The following is a 25915-nucleotide window of genomic DNA, read 5'->3' as shown; positions in this document are numbered from 1 at the left end:
AGACACGCACACGCAGACACCGCACACGCAGACACGCAGACACACACACGCCAAGACAACGCAACACACGCACACACACACACGCAGACACCTACAGACACACACACGCAGACACACACACGCAGACACACACGCAGACACACACACGCAGACACACACACGCAGACACACACACGCACACACACACGCAGACACACACACGCACACACACACATGCAGACACATACAGACACACACACGCACACACACACACGCAGACACATACAGACACACACACGCAGACACACACACGCAGACACGCACACGCAGGACACGCACACGCACACACACACATGCAGACACATACAGACACACACACGCACACACACACACGCAGACACATACAGACACACACACGCAGACACACACACGCAGACACACACACGCAGACACACACACGCACACACACACATGCAGACACATACAGACACACACACGCACACACACACACGCAGACACATACAGACACACACACGCAGACACACACACGCAGACACGCACACGCAGACACGCACACGCAGACACGCACACGCAGACACGCACACGCAGACACGCAGACACACACACGCAGACACGCACACGCAGACACGCAGACACACACACGCAGACACGCACACACGCAGACACACACACGCAGACACGCACACACGCAGACACACACACGCAGACACGCACACACGCAGACACACACACGCAGACACACACACAGACACACCAGACACGCACGCGCGCGAACAAACGCACGCGCGGACGCACAACAACAGCAACAGCCGCCGGCGTTCGGCACCAAGCGGCGGCGGCGGCGGCGGCGGCGACGTCACCGCGGCGCCAGTGCCAGGCCAGGTGCACCCTGGGGGCTAGGGCGCGGGCGGCGTCCGAGGGTCACGGCACAGACCCCACGGGCGGCCGGCGCCGTGGGGTCGAGCGACCGACACGGACCGTCCCGGCGCACCAGGCTGTGCCGCTCGCTCCACAAGCACGCGGCAAGCCCCCTCCGTGGCGCGCCAGAGCGCCTCTCACCCGAGCCCTGGTGGTGGTGGTGGAGGGTCGTCGTCGTCTTCGGTGGGGTCTCCTTCCCGCGGGGGCGCTTCTGCTTCTTCGTCTTCACCTCCCGCGCGTTGCCCGCGCGACGCCTTCGTGTCTTGGGCGAGACGCCGGGTTGGTGGCGGGGAGGGAGGGGTGGAGGAGGGGTGGAGGGAGGGAGGGGAGAGGAGGGGAGGGGAGGGGAGTGAGGTGAGGGAGGTGGGGAGGGAGGGGAGTGGAGGGAGGGAGGGAGAGGAGGGGAGGGGAGGGGAGTGAGGTGAGGGAGGGGAGTGGAGGGAGGTGAGGGAGGCGAGGGAGGGAGGGAGTGGGAGGGAGGGAGGAGGGGAGTGGAGGGAGGGGAGTGGAGGGAGGAAGGCGAGGGAGGGAGGGGAGTGGAGGGAGTGGAGGAGTGGAGGGAGGGAGAGAGAGAGAGAGGGAGGGAGTGGAGGGAGGGAGGGAGTGGAGGGAGGGGAGTGGAGGGAGGGAGGTAGGGAGGGGAGTGGAGTGAGGTAGGGAGGAGGAAGGGAGGGAAGGGGATGAAGGCACCATGGGGAGTGGCAGGAGACACAGGGAGTTGAAACTAAAAACTCAACTACTTTGTATTTGACCAGGTAAGGCCCCACTGAGCCGCTGTGTAGCTCAGTGGGGCAGCTCAACCACGTGGCCTCTCACATGGAAAGAAGCTATAGCAGCCAAACACTCGAAACGCGTGGATGTTGGTTCCCACGTTTACATCGTTTCCTGATGAACATTTTCACACCTTTCAGAAACGCTTCCGTGATGTAAACCACGGCACCCCATGGGACATCCTTTGCCAGTACCCAAAATACGAGAAAAGGTTTTCCCCTTTTTTTTCTGGCAACAAAACACCCACTTTGGTACCGGCAAAGGAGGTCCCCTGACGTAGCTGGCTCAGCCGAGCTTCTCATTACTCCGATGGTGGCATCGTCTCTGTGCTGTGTTCGCCCTTTGGCGATGTCCTCTGGTCTAACACCGTCTGAGACGAGGCTCTAACGAAAGCCGTCTCTGGTGTGGACCAATCAGTTTCAAAGACAATGCATCATCATCATAATCATCTTGCTGTCAAGAGTGCGTTTTTTGTTTGAATTCTGACCACGAGTACTGTGGTTAATGCAGGACACGGTTTCCTCGTGAAAAGGTTTCAGTTTGGTGTTGTAACATCTTAACACGGCTCTTTTGTTGCCAGAAAAAAACATAGGCGAAAACCTCGCGGTATTACCGTACCGCCATCATCATTATTATTATTATTATTGTTTGCGTGCGACCTGCAGAGCGAGCGATCGAACTTCAGCACGCACACACAGAGACCCACAGCCACCCACACACAGACGACACGGAGCGTGCGAGCGAGCGTGTGAGCAGAGCGAGCGTGCGAGCGTGCGTACCGTGCACCCTCCGTCGGCGCTCGTCTGCCTGCTCGGCTGGCGCCGTGGACCGCGCAGGAGGAGAGCGACAGCAGCTGCTGCTCCGAGATCACCAGGGCAGGGACTCGCAGCGCCTCCTGCGGCGAGCAACGGGGAGCCGCGGCGCTAGCGGTCAGCGCCACGCCACGCTATGAAGCCGGCGACCCGAGTTCCATTCCCGCTGACGATTATGCGAACCGGTCCTGGGCCTCCCTAGGTCGACTCAGCCTCAAATGAGTACCTGTTGAAGCGGTGCGTAGCGAACATCGCCACCGGGGAGACAAAGGCGGCCTGGCGTGGTGCTGGACACCCACGCACTCGTGTGCCGTGCCGGCCTTCACAGGCGCTGCTGCTACTCGCTAACAGCACTTGCCCCTACAGTCTGTTAAGGATATACGGTTGGATCTTTGTCTTTGTGTGTGTGTACGCGTGTGTATGTGTGTGTACGTGTGTGTACGTGTGTGTACGCGTGTGAACGTGTGCGTACGTGTGTGTGTACGTGTGTGTACGTGTGTGTACGCGTGTGCGTACGTGTGTGTGTGTACGTGTGTGTTCGCGTGTGTACGCGTGTGAACGTGTGCGTACGCGTGTGTGTGTACGTGTGTGTGTGTACGTGTGTACGCGTGTGTGTGTACGTATGTGTGTGTACGTGTGTATGCGTGTGTACGTGTGTGCACACGTGTGTGTGTACGTGTGTATGCGTGTGTATGCGTGTGTACGCGTGTGCATGTCTGTGTACGTATGTGTGTGTACGTGTGTATGCGTGTGTACGTGTGTGCACACGTGTGTGTGTACGTGTGTATGCGTGTGTACGCGTGTGCATGTCTGTGTACGTATGTGTGTGTACGTGTGTATGCGTGTGTACGTGTGTGTACGTGTGCGTACGTGTGTGTACGCGTGTGAACGCGTGTACGTGTGTACGCGTGTGAACGTGTGTGTACGTGTGTATGTACGTAGCCAAACCCTCCTCCACCTCCTCATCACCACCCCCTCCCACCCCCCACACGCCCCTCACCCCTCCACCCTCCGCCCTCCCCGCCCCGCCCCCTCCCCGCCCCGCCCACCTGCGAGGCGTGTGCACGGACGCTCTCCTGGAAGAGCTCCAGGCAGGATGCGAGGAAGTCCGGCGAAGCGACGAGGCGGCCACACAGCACCGTGTGGGCGGGGCCGCCCGGCCGCCCCCCCGCCCACGACCGCAGCACCCCCTCAATGTCCGAGGGCTCAGCGACGAGGGCAGCAGCGGCTACGGTGGGGGCACGGGGGGGGAGGGGCACGGGGGAGGGGCACGGGGGGAGGAGAGGGGATGAGTGGGGGGGGACTTTCCACGCGTTCGTCAACAGCCGTGTGTGGACTGTCGTGCGCCCTCCACAGGAGAGGTTTGGCTGGGTTAGACCGCGTGAATGTAAAATGTTGCGTCGTCAAATCCGCCACCACCCGACACAGCCAATCAGTAAAGGGGGTTTGTCACGTGAACAGAACGTGGCCAATTCGTTACCAGTACAGCACTAGCCGGTTGTGTGTTGCAGAGCAAATCCACAACATTCACAATCTGAGTGCGGCGTTTCGCCAGTAGTTATAACGAGCACCATCAGGCTGACAGCCAGATTTGGCTGTCCACCTGATGATGTAAATGTGTGGATTTGCTCTTCAACACACAAGCGGTTGGTGCTGTACGTACTAGTAACGAATTGGCACGCTCTGTTTACGTGACAAACACCTTACTAGTTGGCTGTGTCGGGTGGTGGCGGGTTTAACAACACAACATTTATATATTTACGTGACCAAACCCCCCAAAACACCCTGTATTATGGATAATATTGGTCATGAAAGCCGATGTACATATGTTGAACTACTATCGCAACATACATGAACAACCGTGCTCATCTGTGGGTCTCTGTGGGTGTCTCATTGGGTCTGGGTTTCTCATTGGGGTCTCTGTGTGTCTGTATGTTGAACTTCTTTCGCACCGTACGTCGTCAACCGTGATTAATCTGTGGGCCTCTTGGGGTGTCTCATTGGGTCTAGGTGTCTCATTGGGTCTGGGTGTCTCATTGGGTCTGTGTGTCTCATTGAGGTCTCTGTGGGTGTCTCATTGGGTCTGGGTGTCTCATTGGGTCTGGGTGTCTCATTGGGTCTCTGTGGGTGTCTCATTGGGTCTGGGTGTCTCATTTGGGTCTCTTGTGTGTCTCATTGGGTCTCTGTGTGTGTCTGTACGTTGAACTTCTTTCGCGCCGTACGTCGTCAACCGTGATAATCTGTGGGCCTCTGTGTGTGTCTGTACGTTGAACTTCTTTCGCGCCGTACGTCGTCAACCGTGATAATCTGTGGGCCTCTGTGGGTGTCTCATTGGGTCTAGGTGTCTCATTGGGTCTGGGTGTCTCATTGGGTCTGGGTGTCTCATTGGGTCTCTGTGGGTGTCTCATTGGGTCTGGGTGTCTCATTGGGTCTCTGTGTGTCCTGTACGTTGACCTTCTTCGCACGTACGTCGTCAACCGTGATAATCTGTGGGTCTCTGTGTGTCTGTACGTGAACTTCTTTCGCGCCGTACGTCGTCAACCGTGATAATCTGCGGGTCTCTGTGGGTGTCTCATTGGGTCTAGGTGTCTCATTGGGTCTCTGTGGGTGTCTCATTGGGTCTGGGTGTCTCATTGGGTCTCTGTGGGTGTCTCATTGGGTCTGGGTGTCTCATTGGGTCTCTGTGGGTGTCTCATTGGGTCTGGGTGTCTCATTGGGTCTCTGTGGGTGTCTCATTGGGTCTGGGTGTCTCATTGGGTCTCTGTGTGTCTCATTGGGTCTCTGTGTGTGTCTGTACGTTGAACTTCTTTCGCGCCGTACGTCGTCAACCGTGATAATCTGCGGGATGCGCACCTGCACGTCGACCCACGTGCCCGTGGCCATGGCCTCGTCCAGCGCGGCGTGGACGGCGTCGATGAGCGAGGGTCGCACGTACGCCGTCGCGAGGCGTACCAGGCCCGTGCCTTCGTAGCGGCGGCGCACCCAGCCGTCCGGGTCCGGGATGCCCAGCCTGGACAGAGCCTCCAGCTCTGGTTAGGGTCGGGACGGGACATGTGGACGTCACCGCTCCCTCCTGTGCGTGCCTCTGCTGCAGCAGTGCCATTGCTATGCACGTCAGGGTCGGGGATCGAACCCAGGACCCTCCTGTACACGAGGCGAGGTAGTCAACATCTCCTGGCCACCGTGATGATGATGAGAGAGAGAGACGTAGACTCGAAATATACAGCAGCAGGCATCGTCAGGGTCGGGCATCGAACCCACGATCCTCCTGCGTACCAGGCGAGGTAGTCAACATCTCATAGCCACCGTGATGATGATGAGAGAGAGAGAGAGACGCAGACTCGAAATATACAGCAGCAGCATCGTCAGGGTCGGGAATCGAAGCCACGACTCCTGCACACCAGGTGAGGTAGTCAACATCTCATAGCCACCGTGATGATGATGAGAGAGAGACGCGCACTCCAATATACAGCAGCAGGCATCGTCAGGGTCAGGCATTGAACCCACGATCCTCCTGCGTACCAGGCGAGGTAGTCAACATCTCATAGCCACCGTGATGATGATGAGAGAGAGAGAGACGCAGACTCCAAATATACAGCAGCAGCAGGCATCGTCAGGGTCGGGCATCGAACCCACGATCCTCCTGCGTACCAGGCGAGGTAGTCAACATCTCATAGCCATCGCTGGTAGGGGTAACGGGGTCTGAACGTCACCACAACGATTCGAAAGCACACGACAGGAGTGCCAAGTATAGGAAAGGAGAGGCACTACGAGTCGTGTCGAGAGAGGAGGGGGGGGAGGGGGTGTGCGGCACGACCGTACCCAGGAATCCGTTGAGGCTCAGGAAGTTGTCCACCCACTGGTTCTGGGTGCGAGCGTAGAGCTGGGGGACGAACACCGAGTGCTCGCGACGGCCACCCACCAGGGAACCCTTCAGCCGCCCGGCCTTCACCAACTCCTCCAGCATGGCTAGAGGGGAGGGGAGGGTGGGGTACGGGAGATGCCACGGGGACAAAGATCCGGACGATGCCCGCTGCTGTATACTTGGGATGTAATTACCAGCGAAACGTCGTACTCAAACTGTGAATGTTGTGGATTCACTCTTCAACACACCGGTGGGCTAAAGTAGTGAACTATTTGTCTTTCGTCAACGTGACACTTTTTTGCTGATTGGCCGTGTCGGGTGGTGGAGGGTTACGACACATTTATAAATAACGCGATCTAACCCAAAAAACCTTTGTTATTAATATTGGTCGCGAAAGCCTACGTGTTAAACTGTATAATTGGTGTTTGCGTGTCTCTCTCTAATCATCGTCACGGTGGCTGAGATGTTAACTACCTCGCCTGGTGTGCAGGCGGTCGTGGGTTTGATCCCAATCCTGACGATGCCTGCTGCTGTATATTTGGAGTCTGTGTGTCTCTCTCATCATCATCATCATCATCACGGTGGCTATGAGATGTTGACTACCTCGCCTGGTGCGCAGGCGGTCGTGGGTTTGATGCCGATCCTGCCGCGTACGCATGTGGTGCCATTGTTTGTACGTGCGTGTGTGCGTGTCTAAATTGTGGGGAGTGGAAGTGTAGCAGTTAGCGGGCTGGGCGACGAACCCGGCGACCAGAGTTCGATTCCTGCTCACAGCCAACGCCAGTGACAATTATCTGAACCGGTCCTGGGCCTTCCCGAGGTCGACCCAGCCTCAAATGAGTGCCTGGCGTAGCGGTGTGTAGTAAACGTCGCCACTGGGGAGACAAAGGCGGCCGGGCGCGATGCTGGCAACCCCCCCGCGCGCCGTGCCGGCCTTCATAGGCACCACTCGTGAACAGCACGTGCCCCAACAGTCTGTCAATGGCTCCACGTGGGATCTTTGCCTTGGCATGTGTGTACATCTGTGGGTGTGTAAACTCACTGTAAAACAATCGCTCCTGAAACCCAAACTGGTTGATCAAATTGTGGACACTTGTGGGCCTGTAAAGAGACACACGCACAAAGGCCCCATGTTCAGCCACGTAAATCTCTGCTTTTCACACACTCATGCCGGGCCGGACTTTACCTCGGCGGACGCCCAGGACCATCGCAAGATGAGACCTGAAATTGATATTGGTCACTGGCTGGCAGCTGAACTCGGGGTTATTATTCGGGGTTCCTAGCGTGAACCGATGCACCACCACTGCCCACACAGAGCGAGACATGACCGCACCCCCCATGCTTACGGACGATTCTCGAGCTGCTTGATGTGTTCAGCGTTGTTGGCCTTTCCCCGCACGTCCGATCGGCGCGGGTGGCTACGCACTTCAAGATCTTCCGGTCTCCCGACGGCTCGCCGCAGGCCTCTAGGGTTGCGCTCTCTCGGCGATCGGTGCTTTTGTAAGGGTGGCACCAGCAGGCCGTGCATCGCCTTGCCACTTGACATCAGGCGGACGGAGTCGGCAGATGTGTATTTACGTCTGCTCTGAAGACGCCATCGCTTTAAAGTGGCCTTAACTCTTTGGTCGGTTGCCCCTGGTTCTGTTTTTTTTGTTTCCTGCTTTCTACGCATTGCGCATTGGAATCCTGGGATGGCAAGCTGCATTGTGCAGCGTGCTTCAAAAATATGTTAACACTTACATTAACATCGTGCTAATCTCCCAATTACATGCTAATCTCTCACATTAACATAGCTGCTTCAATGCTAAATTCTTCTGTTGATATGTAAACTCGTTTGTCAAGGCGCTCTGCTCCTCACACCCAGCTGCCAAGCTTAGCGGTGTTCATTGGAGCGCTGTCTTGCCGACAGCTCTCTGTTTCTTCACCTGAGGACGGCTGCTTGTGTTGTGGCCGAAACGTCGTGACAATTTTACTTTATGATGTTTTATTTTTATTATTTTATTATTTCCCTCCTACGTTACTTTACCGAAGGAACCAAGAAGACTTACGCGGGACTATCGTTTTCAATGGAAAAAGAACGAATGCTACTGAACTGTAACATGATAACAAATGTAATGTTAATAGCTTCAAAAAGTCAAAGAGTCCCTCCCACTCGTTCGCCATCATTGTCAACGCGTTGCCTGGAATCTTCTCCAAGTGGTCTCCAGATCCCGGTGTCACGCTCCTTGTGGTATTGATGCAAATCCTCGGAAGTGTTAACATTTTTTTGAAGCACCCTGTGTATACAGTGTCCCATAAGACTGAAAATAATCGGAAAAATAATCCCCCAAAAAGGCAATAATAACGCTTTTATTTACAGAAATGTGCTCAACGTGTCCACCATTGTTCCTGATACAACGGTGCACACATTGAGCACATTTGAATTATTATTGCTGTGCGAAAATCTTTCAACATACAAAGATCCCCCGTGTAGCCTGAACAGACTGTAGGGGCAAGTGCTGTTAGCGAGCACCTATAGAGGCCGGCACGGCACACGAGGGGGTGGGTGGCCAACACCACGCCCGGCCGCCTTTGTCTCCCCAGTGGCGATGTTTACACATCGCACCAGGTACTCATTTGAGGCTGAGTCGACCTAGGAGAGGCCCGGGACCGGTTCAGATAATCGTCACTAACGGCGTTGGCCGTGAGCGGGAATCGAACCCGTGCCGCCGGGTTCGTAGCGCAGCGTAGCGCTGACCGCTACCACACTACTGCCAGGCCAGGCGCACTTTGAGGCTGTCACGTGAAGTGTCGAAGGTTCGCTGACAGGAAGTCACGGGACAGACTCAGCAGGTGCCGTGGGTCGACTTGACTGGCAGATGCACCGCCCAACTATTCTTTGTATCTTACAAGGTAAAGCCCACTGAGGTTTTAACTTATTATTCATAAACTACCTGGCCACAACTAACCATGCAGCAGACGCACGCCCCCGCCTCGCCCACACTCGCCCACACACTCGCCCACACACTCGCCCACACACTCACCCACACACTCGCCAATACAACCGCCCACACACTCACCCACACACTCGTCCACACACTCGCTCACACACCCACACACTCGCCAATACAACCGCCCACACACTCACCCACACACTCGTCCACACACTCGCTCACACACCCACACACTCGCCAATACAACCGCCCACACACTCGCCCACACTCTCGCCCACACACTTACCCACACACTCGCCCACACACTCGCTCACACTCTCGCCCACACACCTACACTCTCGCCCACACACTCGCCAATACAACCGCCCACACACTCGCCCACACTCTCGCCCACACACTCACCCACACTCTCGCCCACACACTCGCCCACACACTCGCCCACACTCTCGCCCACACACTCGCCCACACACTCCTCGCGTGGGCACGGCGCGGGGAGGGGAGGGGAGGGGGGGGGGGGTGCCGCAGGGTGACCTCGTGATGGCGGTGAAGAGGCCCCGGATGCGCGCGCGGTGCCGGGACACGAAGGCGTCCGTGTAGATGACGCCCAGGTCGAGGGCGTCCCCTCGGCCGGACACCAGCGAGCCCAGGCGCTCACGCAGCACCTGCACGCCCACGGGGAGAGACGGAGGGAGACACCACGGGGAGGGGAGGGGGATCGAGAGGGGTGGTAAGGAGAGGAGGTGAAGGGAGACACGGGGAGGTGAAGGGAGACACGGGGAGGTGAAGGGAGACACGGGGAAGATTGAGAGGGGTGGTAAGGAGAGGAGGAAGGGAGACACGGGGAGGTGAAGGGAGACACGGGGAGTTTAAGGGAGACACGGGGAAGGAGAGGGGAGACACAGGGAGGATCGAGAGGGGTGGTAAGGAGAGGAGGAAGGGAGACACGGGGAGGTGAAGGGAGACGACACGGGGAGTTTAAGGGAGACACGGGGAGGATTGAGGGAGGTGTTAAGGAGAGGGGAAGGGAGACACGGGGAAGGAGACGGGAGACACGGGGAGGATCGAGAGGGGTGGTAAGGAGAGGAGGAAGGGAGACACGGGGAGGTGAAGGGAGACACGGGGAAGGAGAGGGGAGACACAGGGAGGATTGAGAGGGGTGTGTCAAGGAGAGGGGGAGACATGGGGAGTTTAAGAGAGACGACACGGGGAGTTTAAGGGAGACGACACGGGGAGGATTGAGAGAGGTGTTCAGGAGAGGAGGAAGGGAGACACGGGGAGGTGAAGGGAGACACGGGGAAGGAGACGGGAGACACGGGGAGGATCGAGAGGGGTGGTAAGGAGAGGAGGAAGGGAGACACGGGGAGGTGAAGGGAGACACGGGGAAGATTGAGAGGGGTGGTAAGGAGAGGAGGAAGGGAGACACGGGGAGGTGAAGGGAGACACGGGGAGTTTAAGGGAGACACGGGGAAGGAGAGGGGAGACACAGGGAGGATCGAGAGGGGTGGTAAGGAGAGGAGGAAGGGAGACACGGGGAGGTGAAGGGAGACGACACGGGGAGTTTAAGGGAGACACGGGGAGGATTGAGGGAGGTGTTAAGGAGAGGGGAAGGGAGACACGGGGAAGGAGACGGGAGACACGGGGAGGATCGAGAGGGGTGGTAAGGAGAGGAGGAAGGGAGACACGGGGAGGTGAAGGGAGACACGGGGAAGGAGAGGGGAGACACAGGGAGGATTGAGAGGGGTGTGTCAAGGAGAGGGGGAGACATGGGGAGTTTAAGAGAGACGACACGGGGAGTTTAAGGGAGACGACACGGGGAGGATTGAGAGAGGTGTTCAGGAGAGGAGGAAGGGAGACACGGGGAGGTGAAGGGAGACACGGGGAAGGAGACGGGAGACACGGGGAGGATCGAGAGGGGTGGTAAGGAGAGGAGGAAGGGAGACACGGGGAGTTTAAGGGAGACACGGGGAGGATTGAGAGGGGTGTTCAGGAGAGGAGGAAGGGAGACACGGGGAGATGAAGGGAGACACGGGGAGTTTAAGGGAGACACGGGGAGGATTGAGAGGGGTGGTAAGGAGAGGAGGAAGGGAGACACGGGGAGTTTAAGGGAGACACGGGGAGGATCGAGAGGGGTGGTAAGGAGAGGAGGAAGGGAGACACGGGGAGGTGAAGGGAGACACGGGGAGGATCGAGAGGGGTGGTAAGGAGAGGAGGAAGGGAGACACGGGGATTTTAAGGGAGACACGGGGAAGGAGAGGGGAGACACAGGGAGGATCGAGAGGGGTGTGTCAAGGAGAGGGGGAGACATGGGGAGTTTAAGAGAGACGACACGGGGAGTTTAAGGGAGACGACACGGGGAGGATTGAGAGGGGTGTTAAGGAGAGGAGGAAGGGAGACACGGGGAGGTGAAGGGAGACACGGGGAAGGAGACGGGAGACACGGGGAGGATCGAGAGGGGTGGTAAGGAGAGGAGGAAGGGAGACACGGGGAGTTTAAGGGAGACACGGGGAGGTGAAGGGAGACACGGGGAGGTGAAGGGAGACACGGGGAAGGAGAGGGGAGACACGGGGAGGTGAAGGGAGACACGGGGAAGGAGAGGGGAGACACAGGGAGGATTGAGAGGGTGTGTCAAGGAGAGGGGGAGACATGGGGAGTTTAAGAGAGACGACATGGGGAGTTTAAGGGAGACGACACGGGGAGGATTGAGAGGGGTGTTCAGGAGAGGAGGAAGGGAGACACGGGGAGGTGAAGGGAGACACGGGGAAGGAGACGGGAGACACGGGGAGGTGAAGGGAGACACGGGGAAGGAGACGGGAGACACGGGGAGGTGAAGGGAGACACGGGGAAGGAGACGGGAGACACGGGGAGGATCGAGAGGGGTGGTAAGGAGAGGAGGAAGGGAGACACGGGGAGTTTAAGGGAGACACGGGGAGGATTGAGAGGGGTGGTAAGGAGAGGGGAAGGGAGACACGGGGAGTTTAAGGGAGACACGGGGAGTTTAAGGGAGACACGGGGAGGATTGAGAGGGGTGTTCAGGAGAGGAGGAAGGGAGACACGGGGAGATGAAGGGAGACACGGGGAAGGAGACGGGAGACGCGGGGAGGATCGAGAGGGGTGTTCAGGAGAGGAGGAAGGGAGACACGGGGAGTTTAAGGGAGACACGGGGAGGATTGAGAGGGGTGATAAGGAGAGGAGGAAGGGAGACACGGGGAGTTTAAGGGAGACACGGGGAGTTTAAGGGAGACACGGGGAGGATTGAGAGAGGTGTTAAGGAGAGGGGAAGGGAGACACGGGGAGGCGAAGGGAGACACGGGGAAGGAGACGGGAGACGCGGGGAGGATCGAGAGGGGTGTTCAGGAGAGGAGGAAGGGAGACACGGGGAGATGAAGGGAGACACGGGGAAGGAGACGGGAGACACGGGGAGGATTGAGAGGGGTGTTCAGGAGAGGAGGAAGGGAGACACGGGGAGTTTAAGGGAGACACGGGGAGGATCGAGAGGGGTGGTAAGGAGAGGAGGAAGGGAGACACGGGGAGTTTAAGGGAGACACGGGGAGTTTAAGGGAGACACGGGGAGTTTAAGGGAGACACGGGGAGTTTAAGGGAGACACGGGGAGTTTAAGGGAGACACGGGGAGTTTAAGGGAGACGACACGGGGAGGAGAGTGGAGACACGGGAAGGTGAGGGGAGCTATGGGGACGTGCAGGGAGACACGGGAAGGAAAAAGCAGGCACGGTCACAAAAGAGTTTATTGGGAAATGCTGGGTGACACGAGGAGGGGGGAGGAGGGGGGAGGAGGGGGGAGGAGGGGGCGGATGAGGAGGCGGAGGAGGAGGGGGGAGGAGGGGGGAGGAGGGGGAGGAGGGGGGAGGAAGGAGGAGGAGGCGGAGGAGGAGGCGGAGGGGGGAGGAGGCGGATGAGGAGGCGGAGGAGGAGCAGGCGGAGGAGGAGGAGGAGGGGGGAGGAGGAGGGGGGAGGAGGAGGCGGAGGAGGAGGCGGAGGAGGAGGCGGAGGAGGCGGAGGGGGGAGGGGGAGGCGGAGGAGGCGGAGGAGGGGGGAGGAGGGAGGAGGAGGCCGTGGCTCTGCCAGGCGAAGGCGGGAGGAGGAGGCTATCCCTGTGTACATCTGCAACGTCGACTGCACTCCGACTTTTAAAGAAACATCTCTGTGCTGGGTCACGGCTTTCGAGCAGCCCCCCCCCCCGCCCCCCCCAACGCCGAGCTTGGCTCCGCACCTCCGAGTTGTTGGCCCGTCTGCAACAATCCGGCGCGTTATAAATGTCCACACACTCTTTGGTATGGCAGAAAAATAATAGAACACGACGTCTCGATCGCAACGCAAGCGAACGTCATCAGGTGGGACAACCACAGCAAGAAGAAAACTGCAGTAGGGGGGGGGAGAGAGAAGTGGGTGGGGGGTGGGGAAGGAGGCGGGGCAGAAAGTGGACCCCGCAGCAGCACAACAAAGTGAACCCCGCAGCAGAAATGTCGCCGTTCATTATTATTCTTAAACGGAACTGCCGATGGGATCCACAAACGTAACGCGCGCACGCACGGCGCGCGGAGCTCGCCTCGGTCAGGAAGTCCGTCGGGAGGTCGTAGACTTTGCAGAGTTCAGAGACGTTGACGAAGCCGGCCTCTCGCAGACGATCGTTAACGTCCTCGCCCATCCGGTCCAGGTACGAGCTGCACGGCCGGCGAGACGCGCGAACGCACGACGCCAAATATTTAACGGGGTCCGTACTTTACATCACGAGGCCTCCCCTTTTGCCAGCACCAAAATATAATAATAGGGGTTTTTTTCTTCTTCTTTGGTTCTTTCGGTAAAGTCACCACGTAGAATGAGAATGAAATAATAAAATAAAACAATACAATTCTCACGACGTTTCGGCCACAACACAAGTGGCCTTCTTCAGGTGAAAGGAACAAACCTGTCGGGACGACAGAGCTACAATGAACGCCGCTAAGATTCGCAGCGTCTTTTAAGCTGGTTTAGAGAAAGTGAGGCACCTTGACAAAGGGGTTTACATATCAAACAGGAGAATTTAGCATTGAAATAGCTGAGGGATTAGCTTGTGACTGGTCACAGAAATAGCTATGTTAAAGTCCAAGCCTACACATCCACAGAGGCACCTAGTGCATGGAGGCCAAAGAAGCTGCAACAACTCAACTATCATACAGTAAACCGCAGCTTAAAAGACACTGCGAATCTTAGCAGCGTTCACTGTAGCTATGTCGTCCCGACAGGTTTGTTCCTTTCACCTGAAAAAGGCCACTTGTGTTGTGGCCGAAACGTCGTGAGAATTTTATTGTTTTATTTTATTATTTTATTCTCATTCTACGTGGTGACTTTACCGAAAGAACCAAAGAAGATGAATCCTTGAAGTCACGAAAGCTTTAAATCGAAATAGGGTTTTTTTTTCTGGCGACAAAACTGGAACCTCTTGCAAGGAATCACGTTAACATTAACCACAATACTTGCAGTCAGAATGCAACAAAAAAAAAACAAAAAACAACACTTTATGCGTTGTTTGCATTCTGACTGCAAGTATTGTGGTTAATGTAAACACGATTCCTTGCAAAAGGTTCCAGTTTTGTCGCCAGAAAAAAAAAACCAGGGGAAAAACCCTATTATTACGTGTCGCACTTTCTTTAACAAAAAAAAAACAGGGCTCATTTTCCAGGCCTTGGCAGCACCCCGCGCCTCCCCGACTCAACACGGGCTGCCTGCGTACGGAGCGTTAAGAAGTTCAACGCGCACGCGCGTACGCGCGTCGTCCGGGGCGACCGACGTTCGATATGCCTACCTGTGAAGGGAGGCTTGGCGGCTTACGAGATTGGTGCCGGAAAGGCGTGGCCACAGTTCCGGGCCATATTGGCACGACAAGACGGAGAGGGAAGCGGAATCAACGAACGACCGAATGCAGCAGTTGGGCACAACCACCGCCGCTGCTAGGGGGGCTTATCTGCCCGTGGACCGTGATGACGACGATGGTGGACCTGTGAAGATCACCGCGGTATAGAGCGCTCGGCAGAGGCAGGCGGCAGAGTGGGCGTTGCTCCGATCTCCGAATAGCTTTTGGTATAACGAGGCGCTTTAGGGGAAGGGGAAGAATAAATAACGGGGAAAGCAAAATTCCAATGTGCGTTTTAAAACTGGCGTTTACCATGTAGGCACAGGGGAGACGGGGGCTGGGGGGCGGATGAGAGACACGGGGAGAAGAGAGGGGAGACATCGGAGGACAACAAACTAAACACGAAAATCAGTTCTAAAGAAATGAGTTTGACAATCTAGATCATGGGTGGGGAACTTTTTTTCTTCCAAGGGCCATTTGGATATTTATGTAACATCATTCGCGGGCCATGCAAAAATAATCAACTTAAAAATTAGCCCGTTACATTTGGTCAAACATTTCATTAACTCGCCCCCTAATGCGATGGGCTGGAACTGCATCTCTTTGGCGAGGCGCGTGGTGATGATGTTAGCTGGCTATTGATGATGTTAGCTGGTATTGATGATGTTAGCTGGTATTGATGATGTTAGCTGGCTATTGACGATGTTAGCTGGCTATTGACGATGTTAGCTGGTATTGCTGATGTTAGCTGGTGTTGATGTTAGCTGGTATTGATGATGTTAGCTGGCTATTGACGATGTTAGCTGGTATTGCTGATGTTAGCTGGTGTTGATGTTAGCTGGTGTTGATGATGTTAGCTGGTATTGATGATGTAAGATGGTATTAATGATGTTAGCTGGTATTGATATTGTTAGCTGGTATTGATATTGTTAGCTGGTATTGATGATGTTAGCTGGCTATTGACGATGTTAGCTGGTATTGATGATGTTAGCTGGTATTGATATTGTTAGCTGGTATTGATGATGTTAGCTGGTATTGATGATGTTAGCTGGTATTGATGATGTGAGATGGTGTTGATGATGTTAGCTGGTATTGATGATGTTAGCTGGTATTGATGATGTTAGCTGGTATTGATGATGTGAGATGGTATTGATGATGTTAGCTGGTATTGATGATGTTAGCTGGTATTGATGATGTGAGATGGTGTTGATGATGTTAGCTGGTATTGATGATGTTAGCTGGTATTGATGATGTTAGCTGGTATTGATGATGTTAGCTGGTATTGATATTGTTAGCTGGTATTGACGATGTTAGCTGGTATTGATGATGTTAGCTGGTATTGATATTGTTAGCTGGTATTGATGATGTTAGCTGGTATTGATGATGTTAGCTGGTATTGATGATGTGAGATGGTATTGATGATGTTAGCTGGTAATGATGATGTTAGCTGGTATTGATGATGTTAGCTGCTATTGATGATGTTAGCTGGTATTGATGATGTTAGCTGGTATTGATGATGTTAGCTGGTATTGATGATGTTAGCTGGTATTGATGATGTGAGATGGTGTTGATGATGTTAGCTGGTATTGATGATGTTAGCTGGTATTGATGATGTTAGCTGGTATTGATGATGTTAGCTGGCTATTGACGATGTTAGCTGGTATTGATGATGTTAGCTGGTATTGATATTGTTAGCTGGTATTGATGATGTTAGCTGGTATTGATGATGTTAACTGGTATTGATGATGTGAGATGGTGTTGATGATGTTAGCTGGTATTGATGATGTTAGCTGGTATTGACGATGTTAGCTGGTATTGATGATGTTAGCTGGTATTGATGATGTTAACTGGTATTGATGATGTTAGCTGGTATTGATGATGTTAGCTGGTATTGACGATGTTAGCTGGTATTGATGATGTTAGCTGGTATTGACGATGTTAGCTGGTATTGATGTTAGCTGGTATTGATGATGTTAGCTGGTATTGATGATGTTAGCTGGTATTGATGATGTTAGCTGGTATTGACGATGTTAGCTGGTATTGATGTTAGCTGGTATTGATGATGTTAGCTGGTATTGATGATGTTAGCTGGTATTGATGATGTTAGCTGGTATTGATGATGTTAGCTGGTATTGATGATGTTAGCTGGTATTGATGATGTTAGCTGGTATTGATGATGTGAGATGGTGTTGATGATGTTAGCTGGTATTGATGATGTTAGCTGGTATTGATGATGTTAGCTGGTATTGATGATGTTAGCTGGTATTGATGATGTTAGCTGGTATTGATGATGTGAGATGGTGTTGATGATGTTAGCTGGTATTGATGATGTTAGCTGGTATTGATGATGTTAGCTGGTATTGATGATGTTAGCTGGTATTGATGATGTTAGCTGGTATTGATGATGTTAGCTGGTATTGATGATGTTAGCTGGTATTGATGATGTTAGCTGGTATTGATGATGTTAGCTGGTATTGATGATGTTAGCTGGTATTGATATTGTTAGCTGGTATTGATGATGTTAGCTGGTATTGATATTGTTAGCTGGTATTGATGATGTTAGCTGGTATTGATGATGTTAGCTGGTATTGATGATGTTAGCTGGTATTGATGATGTTAGCTGGTATTGATGATGTTAGCTGGCTATTGACGATGTTGTTGCTACTCGCAACTGCTTTTCCAGGTTTGCTGCCTAGATTTATTGAATTCCGAGTCCTGCCTGCGTTTGCCTTGGCAGGGCCAGACCCAAATAACTTCGCGGTGCCTCGTGCGGCCCGCGGGCCCGGACGTCCCCCACCCCTGCTCTAGACGATGATTTAAAAGTGCACAGCTCCCCCAGCGGCTTCCTAATATCGGACGGAAGAGCGTTCCAGACGGCCGCAGAGGCAGCGCATCCGTCACCAGTCGCCAGCCCTCGCGCTCAAACCATCGAGGCACCGGGCAAACGCCGCGGGGGATGCGCGGAGCGCGGCTGCGGCACCCGCCTGTGCAAGATCTGTCCCAGGATGAGCGTCAGCTCCTTGTCCGAGCGGCACATGTCCACGGCCCTGGCCTCGACGTGGCAGACGTCGACATTGAGGAGCTGCGGAGAGGTGGCGTGGGGAACGAGAGACGGGCGGCAGGCGGAGGCCCCGGGCGTCATGGCGCACGCCAGCATAACGCGTGGTGAGCACGCGCAGGTCACGCCGCGCGAACGCACGTCGCGGTCGACGGGAATCGGGAACAAAAAAAACAAAACACTCAACTAAAAGAATCTCGATTCGAAGACTTTCGTGACTGCAGGAATCCATGCTCTTTGGTTCTTTCGGTAAAGTCACATCGGTGGAAAATGTATAGATCACGACGTTTCGGTCGCAACACAAGCGGCCGTCATCAGGTGAAAGAAACACAGCGAGAGAACGCCTACGTCAGGAGGAGAACTCCTACATCAGCAGGAGAACTCCTACATCAGCAGGAGAACTCCTACATCAGCAGGAGAACTCCTACATCAGCAGGAGAACTCCTACATCAGCAGGAGAACTCCTACATCAGCAGGAGAACTCCTACATCAGCAGGAGAACTCCTACATCAGCAGGAGAACTCCTACATCAGCAGGAGAACTCCTACATCAGCAGGAGAACTCCTACATCAGCAGGAGAACTCCTACATCAGCAGGAGAACTCCTACATCAGCAGGAGAACTCCTACATCAGCAGGAGAACTCCTACATCACCAGGAGAACTCCTACGTCAGCAGGAGAACTCCTACATCAGCAGGAGAACTCCTACATCAGCAGGAGAACTCCTACATCAGCAGGAGAACTCCTACATCAGCAGGAGAACTCCTACATCAGCAGGAGAACTCCTACATCAGCAGGTGAACTCCAACATCAGCAGGAGAACTCCAACATCAGCAGGAGAACTCCTACATCAGCAGGAGAACTCCTACATCACCAGGAGAACTCCTACGTCAGCAGGAGAACTCCTACCTCAGCAGGAGAACTCCTACATCACCAGGAGAACTCCTACCTCAGCAGGAGAACTCCTACATCAGCAGGAGAACTCCTACATCAGCAGGAGAACTCCTACATCAGCAGGAGAACTCCTACATCAGCAGTTCTCCTGCTGTGTTTGTTTCACCCGATGCCGGTCGCTTGTGTTGCGATCGAAACTTCGTGATCTATACATTTTCTATCTACGTGACTTTACCAATTAAAATAACTTTATCGGTACACCGAGGCTCCCACAAGGCCACGCGGGGGAGGGAGGCGTCTCCCCTCTCCTCCCCCCGTGTCTCCCCTCTCTTCCCCCCGCGTCTCCCCTCTCGTCCCCCCGTGTCTCTCCTCTCCTCCCCCCGTGTCTCCCCTCTCGTCCCCCCGTGTCTCTCCTCTCCTCCCCCCGTGTCTCCCCTCTCCTCCCCCCGTGTCTCCCCTCTCTTCCCCCGGCGTCTCCCCTCTCTTCCCCCGGCGTCTCCCCTCTCGTCCCCCCGTGTCTCCCCTCTCCTCCCCCCGTGTCTCCCCTCTCTTCCCCCCGTGTCTCCCCTCTCCTCCCCGCGCGTCTCCCCTCTCTTCCCCCCGTGTCTCCCCTCTCCTCCCCCCGTGTCTCCCCTCTCCTCCCCCGGTGTCTCCCCTCTCGCTACGGTTCTCTGCGGTAACGTCTTTAAAAACAACGGCACTGCTGCTGCTGCAGGCGACCCCTGCACCTACGACCTAATTGGTTCTTGGACTACGGTTGCAAGTCGAGCCGTCGCGAGTCGGGGAGGGGGGGGGGTCACCTGCGCCACGCCTCTCTCTAAATAAAATGAACGCCGAGCCGCTTGGCGCGTTCCGAGACACGGCGGCGAACGGGACAACACCCACCCACCCTGCCACTTGCCGGACGTCTCGCACGGGGAGAGGGTTAACAAGCACCCACCCCGGTTGACGAGTTCGCATTTGGACGCAACTTAGCGTTTCCCGCCCCCAGCTCTAGCAGGTCCGAATCAGACTGGAGGAATCCGATGAGCTATGAAGCTCTTTTTAACAGACGCCCACCAGGGGCATGGCGTCAGCGCGTTACAAACAGACCGACGGCAGTACACCCACCAGCCTGCAGGGTTGGGATCGAACCCACGACCTCCTGCATACCAGGCGAGGTAGTTAACATCTCCTAGCCACCGGGGCGGCCAGTTGCTGGCGACTGGGCCGAGATTAACAACTAGCTACCCTTGAGAACCCGGTTTATAATCACGGGTGGCTTAAATCCCAGGTGCTTAACTGTGAGCCACTCCGGTCGCATCACAAAGTTTATATTTGTGGGGAGAATGATGGACACTCACCTGCTGAAGGTCAGACAGGTTCGCACGGCCTGTGAGCACAGAACACAAAAAAGACAACGATCATCTGTGTAGCCTTAACAGACTGTTGGGGCAAGTGCTGTTTGCGAGCAGCACCTACAAAGGCCGGCAAGGCACACGAGGTGGGTGGGTGGGTGGCCAGCACCACGCCCGGCCGCCTGTGTCTCCCTAGCGGCGATGTCTACGCACCGCACCAGGTACTCATTTGAGGCCAAGTCGACCGAGGGGAGGCCCAGGACAGGTTCAGTTTATCCCTCTGGCCTGTCTAGTTATGTGCGATGGAGTAGACTAATATAGAGCTTTCCTTTCAAGGCCACAGTGTTATTGACTAATGTGTTGAGTCTCCAAAAGGTTCGTAGAGCTGTACTGGTGAGGATGATGGTGATGATGGCCTGTGTTGGTGGTTCATGATAGCGCTGGTTGTGATGGTCGTATTGTTGGTGGTACAGGTGACGATGATGATGGCGATGTGGGTGGTGCATGTAGTGCTGTTGCTGGTGCAGTAGGGGGCACAGGTGGCGCATCTGCCAGCCGTCTCAAGTCAGTCAACCCACGGTACTCCCTCGGTCTGTGCCGTGACCTCCCGTCAGCGAGCCTTCGACACTTCACGTGGCCTCAAAGTACACCTGGCCTGGCACAGGCGCTGTGGTGATATCACCGTCACTTAGTGGTGAATGGCGGGCATTGGTATTGGTGGAGCTGTTTTAAGGGGGTGATGATGATGATGATTAGGCGTTCAATCAAATGAATGGTTGGAAAATTTGGTGCTGTGGTGTTGGTGGTGGAGTTGCTGGTTAGGTAGCTGGCGTTGTAGTTGTGTTGTTGGGTTTGAGGCTATCGTGTAGGCAGTGTATCCCACCTCCGTGAGCATGGACCTCATCAATGATCTCCCTCTCCAGCTGATCCAGGGTCAGGATGTCTTTGCCATCGCGGGAATGAATCAGCATCAACCGCTGCTCCTTCAGCAGCCGGCCCACCAGCTCCACAACGCATCGCTCCGACAGCCTCAACACAGCAGCCACAACAACGATGGAAAAAGTGTCAAAGGCTGCAACTCGGATCAAGCGGAACGAGTGCGGACAAAGCGCCAGAGTCAGCAGCCGTGGGAAAATCGCTTTTGACCTTGGCGAAGGCAGTCTCGGTACTGCGCTTTACAAGATGTAATACATTTCGATTTAAAGCTTTCGTGACTGCAAGGATTCATCTTCTTTGGTTCTTTCGGTAAAGTCAATGTAGAATGAGAATAAAATAATAAATTGATCAAATAAAATAACAATAATATTCTCACGACGTTTCGGCCACAACACAAGCGGCCTTCATCAGGTGAAGGGATGATGAAGGCCGCGTGTGTTGTGGCCGAAACGTCGTGAGAATATTATTGTGTTATTTTATTTTATCAATTTATTATTTTATTCTCATTCTACGTGACTTTACCGAAAGAGCCAAAGAAGAAGATGTAATACATTCATAAGAGGTTTTTTTGGGGTTAGATCGCGTGAATATAAACATGCCGCTAAACCCGCCGCCGTCGCCATCCGACGCAGCCACATCAGTAGGGGTTTGTCACGTAAACAAAAGGTGCCGATTAGTTACTCGTTCAGCACTAACCAGCGTGTTGGAGAGTAAACCCACAAGGTTTGACAATTCGAGCAAATCGCTTGTAACCTTGAAAAAGGCAACGTCAGTACTACGCTTTATAAGATGCAGTACATTCATAAAGATATTTTCTGGGTTAGGTCGCGTCAAGAGAAATGTGTCGTTCAAGGCCCGCCACAACCTGACACAGCCAATTAGTAAGGGGGTTCATCTTCTTTGGTTCTTTCGGTATGGATTTGTTTCATAGCTTTATTTTGGTGATTTCGAAAACGTTTTGGGTTAGCCATATTTTGTTTGTTGTAGTACAGAGTTAGCCTGATAACTTTAATCTAAATTGTCTTATGGTTTTGATTTAAAGCTTTCGTGACTGCAGATATTCATATGCTTGGTTCTTTCGGTAAAGTCACGTTGAAGGGAAACAATAAATGAATAAAATAAAATAACACGATGAAATTCTCACGACGTTTCGGCCACAACACAAGTGGCCTTCTTCACATTGAAGCTCTGTCGTCCCGACAGGTCTGTTCCTTTCACCTGAAGAAGGCCACTTGTGTTGTGGCCGAAACGTCGTGAGAATTTGATTGTGTTCTTTGGTTCTTTCGGTAAAGTCACGCAGAATGAGAATAAAATAATAAATTGATAAAATAAAATAACACAATAATATTCTCACGACGTTTCGGCCACAACACAAGCGGCCTTCATCGAAATTTTATTGTGTTATTTTATTTTATTAATTTATTATTTTATTCTCATTCTACGTGGTGACTTTACCGAAAGAACCAAAGAAGATTAATCCTTGCAGTCACGAAAGCTTTAAATCGAAAATAGCAAGGGGTCTGTCACGTAAACAAAACGTGGCCCATTAGTTGCGAGTTCAGCACACCGGTTGTGCATTGGAGAGTAAACCCACTACAAGATTTCTAAATTCGAGTACAACACGCCGGTGTGCTGAACTGGTAACTAATTGGCACGTTCTGTTTACGTGACAAACCTTACTAATTGGCTGTGTCGGGTGGGGGCGGGATTAACGACACATTTATATTTACCCGATCCATCCCAAAAAATATGTTTCATGGAAGGCTGAAAGAGTTTAGGCATGAGCGCTGTCCGCCCGTGTCTCCGTCTGTCCGTCTGCAATGGAGGGGGGACGTGATCATTCTCATGAAGGTGATCGAATACTGACAAATCTTTAGTATGAAGTCGCGTTGCTCTGAGCAAGTTACCCGATACAAAACACAAAGCAGCCAAAGTGACCCAAAGGGCTCCTGCGCTCTGCCCGACGGAGCTGCGATCAAAAGCCCAATCATCTCATCCCAGCCTGGTGCAGGCACTACCATTGCTATATACAACAGGCGTTGGGATTGGGATCGAACCTACGTGACCTCCTGTATACCAGGCGAGGTAGTTAACATCTCCTAGCCACCGTGATGATGATGTGAGAGAGAGAGACGCAAACTCCAAATATACAGCAGCAGGCGTCAGGGTCGGGATTAAACCCACGACCTCCTGTATACCAGGCGAGGTAGTTAACATCTCCTAGCCACAGTGATGATGATGAGAGAGAGACGCAGACTCCAAATCTACAGCAGCAGGTATCGTCAGGGTCGGGATGGAACCCACGACCTCCTGCACACCAGGCGAGGTAGTTAACATCTCCTAGCCACCGTGATGATGATGTGAGAGAGAGAGACGCAGACTCCAAATATACAGCAGCAGGCGTCAGGGTCGGGATTAAACCCACGACCTCCTGTATACCAGGCGAGGTAGTTAACATCTCCTAGCCACAGTGATGATGATGAGAGAGAGACGCAGACTCCAAATCTACAGCAGCAGGCATCGTCAGGGTCGGGATGGAACCCACGACCTCCTGCACGCCAAGGGAGGTAGTTAACATCTCCTCACCACACCGGTGTGCTGTACTAAGTAACGCATATCTATGTTCTATTCACGTGACAAGCCTTCACTAATTGGCTGTGTCGGGTGGTGTCGGGTTTAACGACACACGTTGTACATTTACGCGATCTAAACCCAACAAAACCTCTATTTTGGACGTTACTGATCGCGAAGGGATTAATGTCAATCGCTTCCCATGCGTTTCAATGGAGGACGATTACCCTAATTCTCACAGCATATGCTGCAAACGTCAGCAGGTCTCCAGCCAAAACATTTTAAAACATAGAGACGCGCACACGTCTCGCAGCACACGCAGCATAAACGCAGCACAAACTTATACATCGTAAAACATTTACAATAAATAACCATAAAACACAGCAGCCTACGGGGTGTAATATTGACAACGACCCTCGCCTAGATCGTTGCACCGGAAAACGCACCGTCTCCCGGGGAAAGATCTAGACAAGAGCGGGGTCTTAGCCGCGGCCTAGTAGGCCTCGAGAGTATTTTAAACGTTATCGTATAATATATCTTAAGTAAAAAAAAACAATTTGTGTAAATCGCACAGTTGCTAATTGCTCACCTTTGAGCGGTGTCCGTCAGCTGAACTCGCTGCAGGTCCGCTGCGAGCCTGCGAATGTCCTCCCAGTCCGATTCCATCGCGCGAGAAGCTTTCAGCTCAGCGATGGACGTGGACTTTAGGATTCTTGGGGTTCACTGCAGGGCTCATAGAGGCAGACTGAAGCTCCCATAGGGTTCAATAGGGGGCTCATAGAGCCAGACTAAGGCTCCAATAGGGTTCAATAGGGGGCTCATAGAGCCAGACTGAAGCTCCCATAGGGTTCAATAGGGGGCTCATAGAGCCAGACTGAAGCTCCCATAGGGTTCAATAGGGGGCTCATAGAGCCAGACTAAGGCTCCAATAGGGTTCAATAGGGGGCTCATAGAGCCAGACTAAGGCTCCAAAAGGGTTCAATAGGGGGCTCATAGAGCCAGACTAAGGCTCCAATAGGGTTCAATAGGGGGGCTCATAGAGCCAGACTAAGGCTTCCATAGGGTTCAATAGGGGGCTCATAGAGGCAGACTAAGGCTCCCATAGGGTTCAATAGGGGGCTCATAGAGCCAGACTAAGGCTCCCAAAGGGTTCCATCGGGGGCTCATAGAGCCAGACTAAGGCTCCAATAGGGTTCAATAGGGGGGCTCACAGAGCCAGACTGAGGCTCCCATAGGGTTCAACAGGGGGCTCATAGAGCCAGACTAAGGCTCCCATAGGGTTCAATAGGGGGCTCATAGAGCCAGACTAAGGCTCCTATAGGGTTCAATAGGGGGCTCATAGAGCCAGACTAAGGCTCCCATAGGGTTCAATAGGGGGCTCATAGAGGCAGACTAAGGCTCCCATAGGGTTCAATAGGGGACTCATGGAGCCAGACTGAGGCTCCAATAGGGTTCAAAAGGGGGCTCATAGAGCCAGACTAAGGCTCCCATAGGGTTCAATAGGGGGCTCATAGAGCCAGACTGAGGCTCCCATAGGGTTCACTGCAGGGCTCATAGAGCCAGACTAAGGCTCCCAAAGGGTTCAATCGGGGGCTCATAGAGCCAGACTAAGGCTCCAATAGGGTTCAATAGGGGGGCTCATAGAGCCAGACTGAGGCTCTAATAGGGTTCAATAGGGGGCTCATCGAGCCAGACTGAGGCTCCCATAGGGTTCAACAGGGGGCTCATAGAGCCAGACTAAGGCTCCCATAGGGTTCAATAGGGGGTTCATAGAGCCAGACTAAGGCTCCTATAGGGTTCAATAGGGGGCTCATAGAGCCAGACTAAGGCTCCCATAGGGTTCAATAGGGGGGCTCATAGAGCCAGACTGAGGCTCTAATAGGGTTCAATAGGGGGCTCATAGAGCCAGACTAAGGCTCCCTTAGGGTTCAATAGGGGGCTCATAGAGCCAGACTAAGGCTCTAATAGGGTTC

At 53.8% G+C, this 25915-nt stretch overlaps 1 protein-coding gene across 1 annotated transcript; it reads right to left on the bottom strand.

The window, feature by feature from the left end:
* Positions 1-1062: 1062 nt before the first annotated feature.
* Positions 1063-24686, bottom strand: LOC116956663 (E3 UFM1-protein ligase 1). The gene is made up of 12 exons (XM_076054656.1): positions 24532-24686; positions 21319-21464; positions 20442-20470; positions 18132-18229; positions 13864-13978; positions 9831-9961; positions 7409-7467; positions 6324-6470; positions 5355-5530; positions 3551-3729; positions 2469-2584; positions 1063-1180 (listed from the first exon to the last, which is right to left on the bottom strand). The coding sequence occupies exons 1-11, from the start codon at positions 24606-24608 to the stop codon at positions 2557-2559; spliced, it is 1185 nt and encodes a 394-aa protein (XP_075910771.1). The 5' UTR covers positions 24609-24686; the 3' UTR covers positions 1063-1180; positions 2469-2556.
* Positions 24687-25915: the final 1229 nt, after the last annotated feature.

The sequence above is a fragment of the Petromyzon marinus genome, chromosome 66 (genome assembly GCF_048934315.1).
Source record: "Petromyzon marinus isolate PM22_M1 ecotype Great Lakes invasive population chromosome 66, UKy_Petmar_22M1.pri1.0, whole genome shotgun sequence".
NCBI lineage: Eukaryota > Metazoa > Chordata > Hyperoartia > Petromyzontiformes > Petromyzontidae > Petromyzon > Petromyzon marinus.
This window is presented reverse-complemented; position numbering and strand designations above follow the sequence as displayed.